Below are 14,749 nucleotides of genomic sequence, written 5' to 3'. Positions count from 1 at the left end.
AATACAGCTCTCACAATCCGCATTAAAAAAGTACGGTGATCTTAAAACAGCCCTCCCGGCTTCTCACAAAACAGCAATGAATCAACTAGTGGTAGCCGTTCATCGAATTCCATCACAGATAAAATTCTGGTAGGGAGTACTGTAGCGTATCTACCACTACAAAAATACAATTCCAATTCACTAGTTTATAAGGCAGGCTAACTCGATTCTATGATGGGGTACCTTTTCATAGATGACGGTTGACATGGTCGATAACAACTCTCCCCACAGTACCTTATGCAGGCAAGGGGTGTGCCGAACAAGACCCAGAGATTTTATGTTCTGTAAATTATTTATTTCCTCTTTTTTTTAAAGCATTGTTTGTTTTACAATTATATTTATAGGTTATTTTATTAATTATATCTTCATAGGTAAGTTTTGCTAAAGATGGAAGGAAGAATGCTTGTTAGACATTCCAAGGAGGATCTTTTTCTGTTGATAGCTCAGGAAGCCATCCAACAAACAAGCTAATATTCTCAAAAGGCTAATGCAAGAGAGGGAGGAGTGATCTTTTAGAATGACTGTAAGCTCAAATTTTGTGTCCATTAAACCTGTGTGTCAAACATACTCTTAATATAATGTGAATTTGCTTAATATTTTATGTAGAGCATACTTCTATTTCATCTCAAAAAGTAATTTAAGTTTTTCATCCAAATCGTACTGATTTTTTTTTTTTTTTAGAAATTGTAACTATTTAAAAGCAAGACCAAAAGGTTAATTTCCAAGACAATTAGATAGTTACCCAAATCTTAGTACATTTTAAGTTAGCAACAAGAAGCATATATGGGTCATTCTCACGAAAACTGTCATTTTTCAGTTCATAAAATCCCAAAAAAGTAAAGTGAATAAAAAGCTCTGAAACTTTTTATACTAATAGAAATATGTAATGGCATTATAAAGAAAGTATATATCCTGTAAATTATACTTAATATTTAAATTAATTAATTTTTTAAATAATTAATTTATAATTAATTAATTTATAATAATTAACAAAGAGCCACATGCATATTTAGTCAGGGCCGGATTAAGCGTACGCGGGGCCCTAGGCCATTCAAATTTTTGGGGCCCTTAGATTAAATTTTTTCTCGTATATTTTTTTTTATTCAAATATAAAAGTATTTATATATACCTTTTCATTTAAGAAGGCGTATTTAAAATTAAAATAAATAATAATAAATTAAATTTTACTTTATTTTATTAAATTAGAACTAAAAAATAATAAAATTTTGAAAAATCATTGTTTTTCTTAATTTTTTAAAATTTATTTTCAAAAAATCTATTTTAAGGAGGCCCCTAATCAAGAAGAAATCAGCACAAATAAAGCATGTCATAAAATGATCAATTAAATACGAGATTTATAGCTCACGAGTCATAATCTCATAATAAATGTGTCCAAATTAAAAATCAAATTGAAATTGTTATTATAATTGCAAAAAAAAACAAAAAAACAATCGAAACGTTACAATGAAATAGGCTTTTTTTCTTTCAAAACGATCCTAAATCAAGTTAAGGTCACCGTTTTCTGTATCCCCCGGGGGCACGACGTCTTCCACCGGCACTGACCATATCTGGTAGTTATGTGATAACTTGTTAGAGCACAGAGTTGCAATGCGAGTCCCTAGCAGAGAATCAGCATATATCTTTCGGTAACATTAGTTGTGCAGAAGCAATTTGCGTATATTTATCTCCCTTTGTGATTTTAATAGTTAATATTAAAGATTTAATTGTTGGTATCAATGTTATGTAAATTAGATCACCAAATAAATACCTATGGGCCCTGTGGCAGAATTTTTTCGAGCTGTCTGCGATGAAACTCTCTAGCACTAATATCTTTCTGCAAGATACTTTTAATAATAACAAACATATATGTTACTTATTTAAAATAATAAAAGCGCTTTGCTTACCAAAAAAATAATAATAATAGAACCTGTAACAATTTTTTATTCTAATATTATGAGTGATATTCTCGCATTTTGTTGGAAGGGGGGGACAGACAAATTATTTCTTTCTTCGCATTTTGTAAATAATCATCATGGTAAAAAGAATAATTAAAAATCATGAAATCCGTTGTAGTAATTGCCTGAAAAAAAAGATTGACGGCGAAGTCACGCTAATCGAACTCCTCAAATGCGTGTTTCGTTTCGAGATTTGGTTATTGTAGTAAGTAATATGGTGTAAAATATATTGGATTTAAAAACTATGGAGAAATCAATAGCAATAACTGCATAAATATCGATAGAATTATTGACTTAGAAAAGTATATACTCAAATGCACGATTCGAATTTTCCGTATAGTTTGAAATGTATCGGGATATTTAAAATCCACATGAAAATCAATATCTATAACTGCCAAAAATACAATCGGAGCATTATATCAATTCACGATACTATTACAATGTCAATATCACGATATACATAAATTGAGCGCGTCAAAAAGTGATTACCTAAAGGCATGATTCAAATATTACATGTGAACTTCTTAAGAAAAGCAATTATTTTCACTTTTTGAAAGAAAAACCATTCTGCAAGAATTCTGTAACGTTCTGCTACAATGTTGCCATGTCGCTGCGACCCGTGCTCCAATGCTTTTCTTTCACTTTCATACTTGCATGCTAAGTACCTTTCACGATCCTGTTACTTTACGATACTGTTCAACAGTAACTAGGTGCTGTTTGATGTATCATGCCATGTCGGCTGAAATGCTTTTAGTGTAAACGAGTGTTCTCAAATGAACCTGCTGAGTGTGGAGATAACAAATATCACATTATGTAAAAAATTCTATCCATTGCGCGTTTATAATTGTTTGCGAGTTGTGCGTTGATGCTATAAGTTCACTGTCTATTTACCATCTAGATAAATGCTTGCACATATTAACAAAGTTTCTTGTTTTCCTACCATCTCCTGTACAGAAGTAAAATTATGAGAGTTGTAATACCTTTTATTATAAAATCAAAGCTAGTTGATCTAATGCTATAAGTTCACTGTCTATTTACCATCTAGATAAATGCTTGCACCTATTAACAAAGTTTCTTGTTTTCCTACCATCTCCTGTACAGAAGTAAAATTATGAGAGTTGTAATACCTTTTATTATAAAATCATAAAAAATATGCTTGATTCAAAAATATTTAATATATGAAAATGTTCATACTTATTAAAGTTATAAGTTTAAAAAATCTCTTTGTATCAGAGGTAAAAAAAAAAACCATTACAAATGTTACATTTTTTAGGATAGATAGTTGAATAGTTTTTTTGCAGTTATTTTTACATCTAGTACTAATACATAATTTTTTAAAAATTGGACATATCTTTTATCTCCGGTATGCATAAATATTTATATTTTCAATCTGAGTAAGTTCGATTTTTAGGGAGAAAGCGTATACAGTGGAACCCGTTTAAGAAGTTCCCGTTTAAAAAGTTTTCCCGCGTAAGAAGTTAATTTTTTAAAAAACCAAATACCATAATGTTAAATTTACTTTTATAAGAAGTTTTTTTTCTCGTTTACTAAGTTTTTACGAGCTTCCAATTTTTTTCATTTTTTAAACTTTATATTTAAGATGTCTTATCTAGTTTTACTTTTCTGTGACAAAAACAGATACCTGAACTAAGTAAAATTACCAAAGACCACAGGCCTTCTTTGCTTCTCCATTACACAAAGGAAGGTGATTCATTGGGAACAGGTGTGAGCAAAGGAATGTGAACCTTTAGATGAGTAATGAAACTGATAAGCATGTTGGGAATCACTTGGACATTGTGTCTACTGTAAATTAAAATCGGAAAGCCTGATGATGCATGCACTGCACTGCTGTACCCAATCCTTCAGTGACAGATGCACAAGATACATCAAACCATTTAGCAGCATCTCATTGGAAATTTCCTTAATGTGGAGGTTCATTGATTTTTATCTTAAATATCGTAGAAAAAATTTGATTTTTGTTGAAAATGTTCTGTAAAGGCATTAAACGTAAAACATTATCTATGTAGGACAAAGTAAAGATTTTAAAAGCTGTTGACAGCTATTCTCAATTAACAAGGATTCAAATAGCGAAAAATTTAAATCTCCCCGTTACTACGTTAAATTACATTATTACTAAGAAAGACATCTTAAACTCTTCTAGTTCCGGTGCATCTCAGAAAATAAAAATAGTGAAAAGAGGAAACTACGAAGATGCTGAAGGAAAACTGATGATATGGTTTAAACAAGTACGATTCTCGAACGTTCCTGTCAATCGAACTCTGCTTTGAGGGGGAAATTACAGATTGTACATTGATTTCACGCATTCCAATGGATGGATAGATTGGATGAAAAAACGAGCTGGATTAGTTTATAAAACAATTAAAGAAAATTGTAATAGCATTGATTTACAAGAAGCTGAAGAATGGAAAGTTAAATTACCAAAACTTATTTCAGGTTATCAACCAAAGGGCATTTTTAACATGGAGGAATGTGGACAGTTTTTCAATCTTTTACCCGATAAAACTTATGCATTTAAAGGCAAACGTTGCCATGGAGGAAAAAACAGTAAAAAACATTTGACACTCTTAGTTGAGGCTAGTATGAATGAAACAGAAAAATGAGCGATTTTTGTAATTGGTAAAGTGAAAAATTTGTGTATTTTTAACCTTCAAATGTTTAAGAAGTTTTCCAATTTAATAAGTCATTTTTTTCCAGTCCCTTGAAAAACTTCTTAAGCAGGTTCCACTGTATTTATTGTACACAGCTATTTATTAATATTCTTTCATGTGTAAATTGCATTTTTTGTCTGATTATGGTATTATTAGTTTTTTACTATCAGTATACCCCATTGTTGTTTTACTCATCTTTTTTGCATCAGAATTGGTTTAAAGACTATTAAGCTTACGTAAACCGTTTTATTGTTTATGATTGGCATAACATAACGAATTCTGCCCACTAAACTTACACATTGAATTCAAATCACGGTAATTGGGTAATTGCAGAAAATTATTTTATGCATTTTGAACTTTTTAAATTTATTGCGTATCTTATCAGTGTATATACCTCAGATTATATTTTCTGACATTGTTATATAAAGTTTAATATCACAAAAATGCACATTTTCAGCTGATCAGTTGTAACAATTAATCATACTTCTTATAAAAGTAAGTAATTCATAACTGAGTCATTCTTCTTTTAGTTACATCAGATGAAGCTGGAATATCAATTAAAGACTGGAATATCAATGATCTGATGAAACCACATATTTTGAGTTTGGTTGAGATAAAAAAGCTATGGTTGAATTAAAAATATTTTTTCTGTTGTTCAGCTTAACATTTGGATTTATTGTGGATAGTTAATGTCCTACTGCTACAGTAATAGGTAATATTTTAAAAGAACATTTGAAAATTTTCTTTTCTGCGACTAAATATTTTCCTTGCTATCATGATTTGTGAAATGCTTGCCATATTGTTTATATATATATATATATTGTACAGTGAAACCTCTTGGGAGAGATCACTCTTATTTCCACCGTAAAATGGTCGTTAATAAAGGTTGGTCATTCTTAGGTGTTACCTCCATTGACTTCAAAATGTTATTGAAGGTACAAGATTTTTTGCAGCGATTTTACTTTGTGTCATTTTCTCGGTGCGGAAATGACACTTGTGATTCCGCCATGAACATTGGATTAATGAATTTAGCGTCAATAAAAATGAATGCCTACTAATAAAATTATGTGTGAAAACAAATTTACCAATTATGAATGATAGAACTATTTTATATAAATGAACAATTATGTTCTTTTCAAGTTTGCATTTAATTTTATATCATAAAAATTAGTTTGCTTTAAAAAATAAGTAGAGGTTTAGTTTTTTTTTTAAATAACTTTTTTTATCGAATTTAGCTTTCAACTCTAAAAATAAATCATTGATAGTATCGTCTCTAAAGCAGCCTGACTGCAATCTTTAGTGTTTCCATATCTAACCTTTTCCGCATTTGGTGCGGAGGTTTGTCGGTTGCTGGGAGAGGTTTTTATGGTCTTTCCTAAATGTTTTCTTTAACACAAAGTGTATGGAAAAATGCCATGTCTCCCAATAGTGATTGTAAATAGAAGAGGTCGCTACACAGAGGCGGTTTTTCTGAAGGTTTCAATGTGTATTAAATTGGTAAACTAAACACTTGTCCAGGATCTATTATAAAAAATAGCATGTATATTGTTAATTTAAAGCTTACTTTAATTTTAAGATTAGCTTATGATTTTAATTTAATCAGGACTCAGAAAAACCCTTTCAAGTCTGGGCTTTAAAAAGAAAAAATGACATCTCCAAGGCTTTAGAGTTTTGAATACATTTTGAAATAATTTTTAAAAATATATATTTTTAATGGTTTAGGATATTTTCATTTTAATATAATTATGTTTTCATGATAATGAGACTTTATATTAAGATTTATAGTTTAATTTTGTTATCAACTACACATTTTAGACTTTTTTTATAAAAATTTGATACAATCATTTCTTAGCTTCTGTCCCCTAAATTCTCTCCTGTTTTTCTTTTTCTTTTGAAATTTTTACATTCTATATTGTCACAAATTCACATGATTCATTTCAATCTAATAAACTAATTATACAATGTCTTAATATATGTGTTATATTTCTATATGTGCATTGTAACTCTCACCCAAAATTTTTCAAGTGTCGACACCTATTCGGAATTTATAATAGTCTTGTGACACTCTTGTCTTATACTTGCTTGTAACATTATACACAAATAATTTATGTCTCATGTGACTCTGTCTGTGTTATGTCTCATGTGACTTAATAAAATTCATAATTAAATTTATCTTATGCTATAATTAAATATTCTTAATAAGTAATAAAATAGGTTTAGATTAATTACCATCCATACCTCATTTCGTGTCATGCCCCACCAGACAACTGTCTTGTCTTTTGAAAATTAAATTTTACAAAATATCACCAATGATTAAATATTTAGGAGACTTTCATTTTTTTTTTTTTTTTTTTTAATTTCATTAAAATATTTAAAATCTTAAGTGGTAAAATATTTATTAAAATATAAGCGTTTCAATGTCGCAATGATACACTTTCATCGGTAGGATAATTGTCAGGGATGGTAAAAACAGAGACGATTTAGTCCGTCAGAAGTTTCGTCATACTAAAGAGATAATTATACAGTTAGCCCCTTCCTTCTCGCTCCCGTGAAAATGACTGGGTGAGGTTTCGCCCTCTATTTCTCGCTTGCATGATATTTCTGGGCTGGAGTGTTCAGTAGTAACTCGTCAATAAGAATAAAACTAATTCATTTCTTTTGCCGGAAAAACATTTTATTTCCCATTTTACACACCAGATGGCAGTGCCAGGAAATTTTTAAGGTAATTGTAAATAGTTAGAGAATGCAAAGTTTGTTCCTCCAGAAGAGATGAAAGCAATAAGAGATGTTGTAAGGAAACTTGGTACTACTGTCCAGATTGTGACATTGGCCAGACGTTGAAATTTATCACACAAGAAAAAATTACTAATCTTTATTTATATTATACGTAAGTTCAATAAAATTCTTTTTTAATGTTTAAAACACATATTTTTTAAATTTTCCTTGCTTGCTGGAAAACCAACATTAAGTCATAGTAACCCTACCCTGAATGTTGGCTTTTCCTAAAAATTCAATTTTTTTTTAAAATTTCAAGCTAAAAACAAATCAAAAATAAATATATATATGTTGTTCATACACATATTTTTATATAATTTTCAGGGATTAAAAAAAATAGGCACTTTCATGACCGTTTTCTTGAAAATTAACGGATCATTAAGGGGTTAAAGGAAAAACATTCAATTAACTGAAAATTTAATGATTTCCAAATATTTGACAAATATTGTTATATCAGCAAGCTTATTTACAATAGAGTTTTTATTTTTGATGATGTAAAAACTCTCCCAAATGATGTAAAAACTCTCCCAAAAATCTAGGTCAATGTGTGAAAAACATTTATGAATGATGCGAGGTGGATTAAAACCCAACCTATATCCTTCTGCCCAGCAATGTTTTGTGCAGTGGCATAAATAAGCTCCTACAGTGATAAAGGGGTGGGAGGAGAACACTCACCAGAAATAATACTATGAGTTAAAACAAAGATATTTTTATTTATGTAATACAGTCAAACCTCGATATCTCGAACTTGAAGGGAGAGGAGAAAAAATTCGAGATATCAAAAATTCGAGATATCAAAAATTCGAGATATCGAAAATTCGAATTATCGAAAATCGCATGTTATCGATGGTAGAATAAAGAAAAATGCTCTTTACATACCTTATTTACTATTCCATATTTATTCTAAAAACACTTTTTACACTTTCATTTAAAAAAAGATTCAATTGTTGTTTGCTTTAGAGATGTGTAAGAAAGTTTGTCTATAACACTTTCTAAGTGGACTATAGCTTTAAATGTCTCCTCTGACATATTCGGCTGCCTCTCAATAAATCTCCTTACAGTGTCCACTGCAGAAAGTGCTTGTTTGTTAGTAACATTGGGCGGTAAATCTTCGATTTCCTCATCCTCTTCTTCTGATAGTTCACAAGAAGCTTTCGTTTGAGCGATGATATCATTGTCATCCCACTGACCACACACTGTTACTGCATCATCTACGTTTACAAAGTCATGAAATTCCATGTCATCAAGCTTCATGAGTCCGGTCAATCTGTTCCAATCATTTTCGGTGTAGTTTTCAGCAGAATTAACGATATTGATTGTTTGACTACTTTCGTGATCTTTAATGAATCCAGACTTCTTGAAGCCATTCATTATCGTAGAGGAAGACACATCATTCCATGCCTTGTCAGCCATTCTTAAATTTTTTTTGGAATATTTTTTTAATTTTTGAAAAAAAATCTACTCTATTTATGGAAAAGAAATTCAAGTTATTGAGGGATTAGGAAAAAAACTCGTGAAATCAAGTTTTTTTTTTTTAACATTGAGTGTATAGGAAATTTGAAGGGAATTTTTTTCTTCTTCAAGATATCGAAAATTCGTGAAATCGAGGTTCGACTGTATATTTTTTTATTTATACGTATAATATATTTTTTTATTAACTTTAAATATAATAACCCTTCACTTAACTTTGAATATAATTACTATAAAATAGTGGGCTATTTTCTTCTCTTTAAAAAAAAAAAAAAAAAAAAAAAAAAAATNAACTTTACATTTGGTAAGTGTATACAGTGTTTCAATTTTAATCTAATTCCCTAAATTATACCTTTTCATCTCAAATACTAATTTTATTTTCTTAAATTAAAATAAAAATTAATTATTGTAAATATCTGAATATCTCTTTATAGTGTTTTTGTTTCATATTATAATTTTAAGTCTTTTTATGGTAAGTCTAAAATAGGGCGCACTTATAAATCTTGCACGGAGGGGCACCTAAGTCAATGTACCCAACTGGGTTTGATATAGATGGGGTTTTTGATACTTGACATTCTGTGAGCTTATGCTTGAGTGCTTGTCTAATTTATCCTATATATGACACCTCACATCATTCATAAATGTATTTTATGTGGGTTGACTTGAATTTTTGGGAGCATTACTACATCAACAAAAACTCTATAAATGATCTTGTTGCTATACTATAACTGTCAAATGTTTGGAAATCATTAATTCTTTAAAATTGTAATTTTCTGTTAATTTAATGTTTTATTTTTCTTTTAGTATGCCGTTAACCTCTGTCGGATTTAAATCATCTCTTTATCACCATCCCTGTCATTTATCCAACTGATGAAAGTGCACATTTGTAACACAGAAATTCATATAGGTTTTAAAGAAAATTTTACTATTTATGATTTTAAACATAATATCATCACAAAGAATTACTGTGTAATTTTATAACAGGGTGCGTAACGTTTTTAAAAAGTGCTTAAAGGTGCTTATTTTCGACTTTCGTTTTTTAAAAGTCCTTAAAGGTGCTTTTTTCATTGGGAGTTTTTAAATAAAACTTTATTTACCTTTTATAAAATGAGATTTTATTTCTTTACCATATCAATTTTTGCTTCGAATTACTCAAAAAGCATGGTTTTCACATTGTTCTATACAACGTTTTCATAATTCATTCAACCACGATGTATTTCGACATACCATCTGTCTGTAGCGTTGTTCTATACCACGATTTATTTCGACATACCATCGGTCTGTAGCGTATGATTGCGCCAATCATTTTATGAAATACTTGCGGGTTCGAATACCGAGTTGGATTTGGTGGGAAGGATTCATGCATTCTCATGAGCAACTCAGCTGCATTTTGCAAGAGAGATAATCTTTTTAAATAATAGTTAAATTAATTATTCATAATTTTTTTTACATAATTGTGTAAAGTAATTATAATTTTAAAAATTTGAATGATTCACACAATATTGAATGTATTTAAAATTGTGCATAAATTGTTCTTATGGTGGCTAATATAATCACGAAAAAAATTCTTTGTCAGAAACTAGTTATTTTATCATGATCATGTAACTTAGAAAACTATTTTGCATTTTGTTAACATATATATATATATAAAGAACTTTCAACAATATAAAAGAAAAAAATTATTCGTGCACTTATCCTAATTATAATATTTTTCTTTAAAGTGCTTAAAAATATTTTTTGAGAGCTTAAAAAGTACTTAAAAGGTGCTTATTTTTTGTTGAGAAATTTGACTATGCACTCTGTATAAGGTTACACAATATTCATTAAACGGCTTTTTTCCGAATACATGAATCAGAGAAAAATGAATCCATGAAAACAAATTACACACAATATGTACTTTGTGTAATGAGTGTGTAATCAAAATTGAAAGATTTTTTTCATTTGTATCTTTTGTTTTTACCTTTTCTTGTCGTTCGGCAATGCTTCACCAGGGGATCCAATTGACTTTGACTTCTGGGAATTAGTGCATATTTTAAAATATTCTAATAATTCAGTTAATGATGTTTCTAGTATCCAATTTTTTCCTAATGTTAATAAATCTATTCTAATTTAATTTCTATATGTTGCCTCCTGTGGCTCTCATCAAATACCCTCCTATCTCTCTTATTTTATTGCCTTGTTTAAACTTGTCCCTCTTCCACTATTGGTTGAAACACTTTTATGCTGATTGCAATGTGTTAGTCTCTTTACTTTCTCGAATCGTGCATTTGTAAGTTGGAATCATTTAAACTTTTCCAACCCTTAATATTAGAAAAATATATTCTTACATATATTTATTTAAATTTTTTATTTGTAGTGATAGTCATTTTAGTAAAACTGTGTTCAACTAAGACAAAGATATAAATTTTAAGATACTATTTTAAATATAAAAAGTAACGTCTATGGGCAAAGTCAAGAAATTTGGATAAAGAATTTATATATATATATGTGTATAGATATATCATTACATTAGAACTTTCAAATAATTGATATCTATGTACCCTTTTTATTTTTGTGAATAAAATATTATACCTAAGTTAATGCAATAATTAAAAATGTTATTGATAATTATCATTTCTTAATTTTTAAAAATATTATCGGGCTGGGATAGCCTTGTCGGTAGTGCGCTGGGCTCATGTCCGAGAGTTTGTGGGTTTGTACCCCGCTGGTCGAAGACTCCCAGTGTAGAAAAATGGTGACCGATGCACGTTAAATCTGTCGAGTCGCAAAGTCCTCCATGTTCCAATAAAAAATCAATACCTTTAGGGGTACTGAATTAGAGATTGATCATTCTCTTAGTCAGGTCAAAATTACGATCTGTGGATGAATAAATGGGTCCGCCCTATAAACGGACGTGACGTATGGGTGTGGCAGAAGTTGAATTCTTCACCACAGATGACGCCACTGGAAAACAAGAACAATCGCACCCCTCTGCCTTAACAGGCATGCGGCAACAAGAACAAATTATCAATTTTTTTTCCTCTCTCCCATTCTCCTTAAAATAATTCCATTTTTGATCATCTATGATATTTAGTGCTGTATTTTAAGAATGCTCTCTAGATTGTACTGAACAATGTTTTGCATAAAGCCTAAAGAAATAATGTGCGATGAAATTCAATCAATCAATAATAAATAACTTAACAATCATTCAGTTCTTTCAAATGTTTATTAATTAAATATAACTTTAAATTTGTAAATTGATTTAGCAAATTTATCTTGATATTAAACTATTGTAAGTAGCTTGTGAGTTGCATAATTAGTCAAAAATATAATCAGTTCAAAAGATGACTGAATATTTCAAAATAATATTGTTAACATTTGTTTTGTAAAAAGCTTACATAAGCATTATTTACATAGAACACTAATTATGTAAATATTTTGCAACAAGTGACATATATCTATTCTCAGATTGCAAAAGAAAATAATGTTCATTAAAATATATCGTTTTTGAAACAAAGTAATAATTTTTACAATACTGAATTTTATTTACAAAAACACATAAAATTTTCATGTTATTCAAAATGGCTTTTTCATTTGGCGCAAAGCCTATTAAATCATTTAACAATAATATTGCTCCACCTAATTAAATCTGATATAGTCAATGCACAAATATAGAATTTATTAATTTTAAAATGCAATTGAATATTACCAGACTTAAAGCCAACAGTTATTATACAACAATATATTGAAATCTAGGCGTAATTACAAATATTCTTTGTATATGAAAACAGAACGTTGAATGAGAAGGTTTAAGGTTTACATTCTTCTATTGATATTTCTTCATCCACTATTGTTCAAATATGTGCGTAATGCATTGACCTTGAATTCTGGGAAGCCTTTAAAATTATAAGTCTGACCAAGGTCCAATATTTGGGAAGTACTTTTTTTTTAACTTTGTTTCCTCGCTAGATGATATATCCTGTTGATGCTGAATTGCTTTTTTTTCTTGTTTTTTGTTTTATTCCTTTTTTTATCAGTTTTAAAAAGTTTTCTGGCCAATGATGGTACACTTAGCTGCACAGAAATGCTTCCAGTTTTTTAATAATGTCTTTATTCAACCTTCTGTTCCCTTATCACATCACACATTTTTCTCATTCCTGGTATAGTTGAAAAGATTGTTAATCCACAATTTGGGTTATGGGACAGAAATGTTGATTTTTAGTATTTGATATTTATCTGTTAATGTCTAAAGCCAGCTGCCGTCACATCAACTAATATTCTCTTCATAAAGAAACATTCCGTAAATAGTTGCTCGAGAGAGAGCAGAAAATGAAGTACATCTTCAATAGTTACAAGCATTATAAAAGTTTTTCTTTTCGCAAATGAATACCTGTACACAAGTGTTCAGAAACAACTTTTGGCTTCACACACACATTCAACAAATACAACTTTTGCAGAAATATATTTTACAAAACAAAGAGGTTCTATCTATTAAAAAATTCACACCATTTGGGAGGATTGCTGAGTTTCGGCCATCATGACCTTCGTAACAAAGTTAACAATTGCACTTGCAGGCTGATCTGGATCCAGTTCAGCAAATATGTGACATTGGTTGTCTGATGGACTCGTGGGCTTGCTTGCGACAAATCCAAATATTCGACTGAAAAGAGACAAACAGTTTCAATTTTTTTTAATACTTTTATTGTATAGACTCAAGAGTCTGTTTAGAAGAAATTTGGGTCCGTTAATGGACCCTTCACAAAATATTTTTACTTTAAAACGAACCCTTCACAAATTTCTTTGTCTTCATTATTGTTTTGTTAATCGAATAAACCCTTCCCAGGGAGGAAAAAAAAAAGATGGATGTAAACGAATTAAGTTTTGTCTTCGGCAGACGCTTCTTCCTTTATTCATCCGAAATGAATATTCTGCGTTCAGCAGTATAGGCTAAATACCAAATATTTGTATGTTGCATCTCGAATTTAGTAGCAGCAATTGCTGTTTATTTTATAAAAGTTACTTTTTTTTAAATTATAATTTTAGTGTTGAGCATAATCTTGTATGTCTTTACAATTAAAAAACTCCTCAAAATTTTTTTTTGCAATAACAGGACCCTATTTGCACAAATTACGAGTAATTTTTTCACAATTTTACAAAAACGGACCATTTACAAAATGTCTGGACAGACCCCTGAGACTATACAACACCCAAAACATTGGCAGTAATACAAAAATGTATAATACTAAAAGTATGTATAGGATTCTTTACCTTTTTTTCACATTTCTGAAACACAATCACTTTACTTTTTTTGTTGCTTGTCATTGTTTTACTACTAATTCATTTATTAATCATTCATCAAAAAACAAAGAATTAAAATGTGTTAAAAAATTTTACATGTTTTTTTTATGAATAAAAAAATGAGAGAGAGGAAAATTTGAGAATGAGTTTTAGTAGTAACCTACCAAAGAGTTAAGTTTGAATTTTATCGCACTAGAATCTTGATGTTAAAAACTTGTTTGTCGTTAAGAACTTGTTTGTCGTTAAGAAACAAAAATTATTGTGAAGCAATTGTGTGGTTTGGTGAGCTGAGTTTGATCCCTCTAGTATCTATGATGTAATTTACCTGTCTAAATCATGTTTGTTTCTCTTTTGATAGGTTAACCCAAAGATCGCCCAATGGCTCACAAGGAAGAACAGAAGTGGAATGATTTGGAAAGTATACCAGGACAATAAACGTGAAAATGGACCCCATTTTAAAGAAAACAGAATTTATTAACTGCATAGTCTTAAGGAGAAATGTAACTTATTTGGTACGGATTAATAGAGTTACATAATTAAATGTGATTTAATTTTCTTGCCAAA

General features: G+C 29.7%; 1 protein-coding gene and 1 long non-coding RNA gene across 53 annotated transcripts in view; one reads left to right on the top strand and one right to left on the bottom strand.

The window, feature by feature from the left end:
- The window catches only part of LOC107456396 (uncharacterized), a 21,401-nt gene extending 6,652 nt beyond the window's left edge, over nt 1-14,749 (top strand). For all 5 annotated transcript variants that reach the window (XR_011636087.1, XR_011636085.1, XR_011636088.1 and 2 more), the window contains exons 4-6: nt 411-562; nt 5,194-5,375; nt 14,544-14,749. This is a non-coding gene — a long non-coding RNA (uncharacterized lncRNA). The remainder of the gene's footprint in view (nt 1-410; nt 563-5,193; nt 5,376-14,543) is intronic.
- The window catches only part of LOC107456393 (focal adhesion protein tensin), a 348,273-nt gene continuing 345,618 nt past the window's right edge, over nt 12,095-14,749 (bottom strand). For all 48 annotated transcript variants that reach the window (XM_043039853.2, XM_071177131.1, XM_071177109.1 and 45 more), the window contains one exon: nt 12,095-13,547. In XM_043039853.2, coding sequence (XP_042895787.1) covers nt 13,388-13,547 — 160 coding nt within the window. In that variant the 3' untranslated portion in view covers nt 12,095-13,387. The remainder of the gene's footprint in view (nt 13,548-14,749) is intronic.

This window comes from Parasteatoda tepidariorum, chromosome 2 (assembly GCF_043381705.1).
Source record: "Parasteatoda tepidariorum isolate YZ-2023 chromosome 2, CAS_Ptep_4.0, whole genome shotgun sequence".
Taxonomy (NCBI): Eukaryota; Metazoa; Arthropoda; class Arachnida; order Araneae; family Theridiidae; genus Parasteatoda; species Parasteatoda tepidariorum.
The sequence above is the reverse complement of the archived record's forward strand: the minus strand, read 5'-3'. Positions and strand labels throughout refer to the sequence as shown.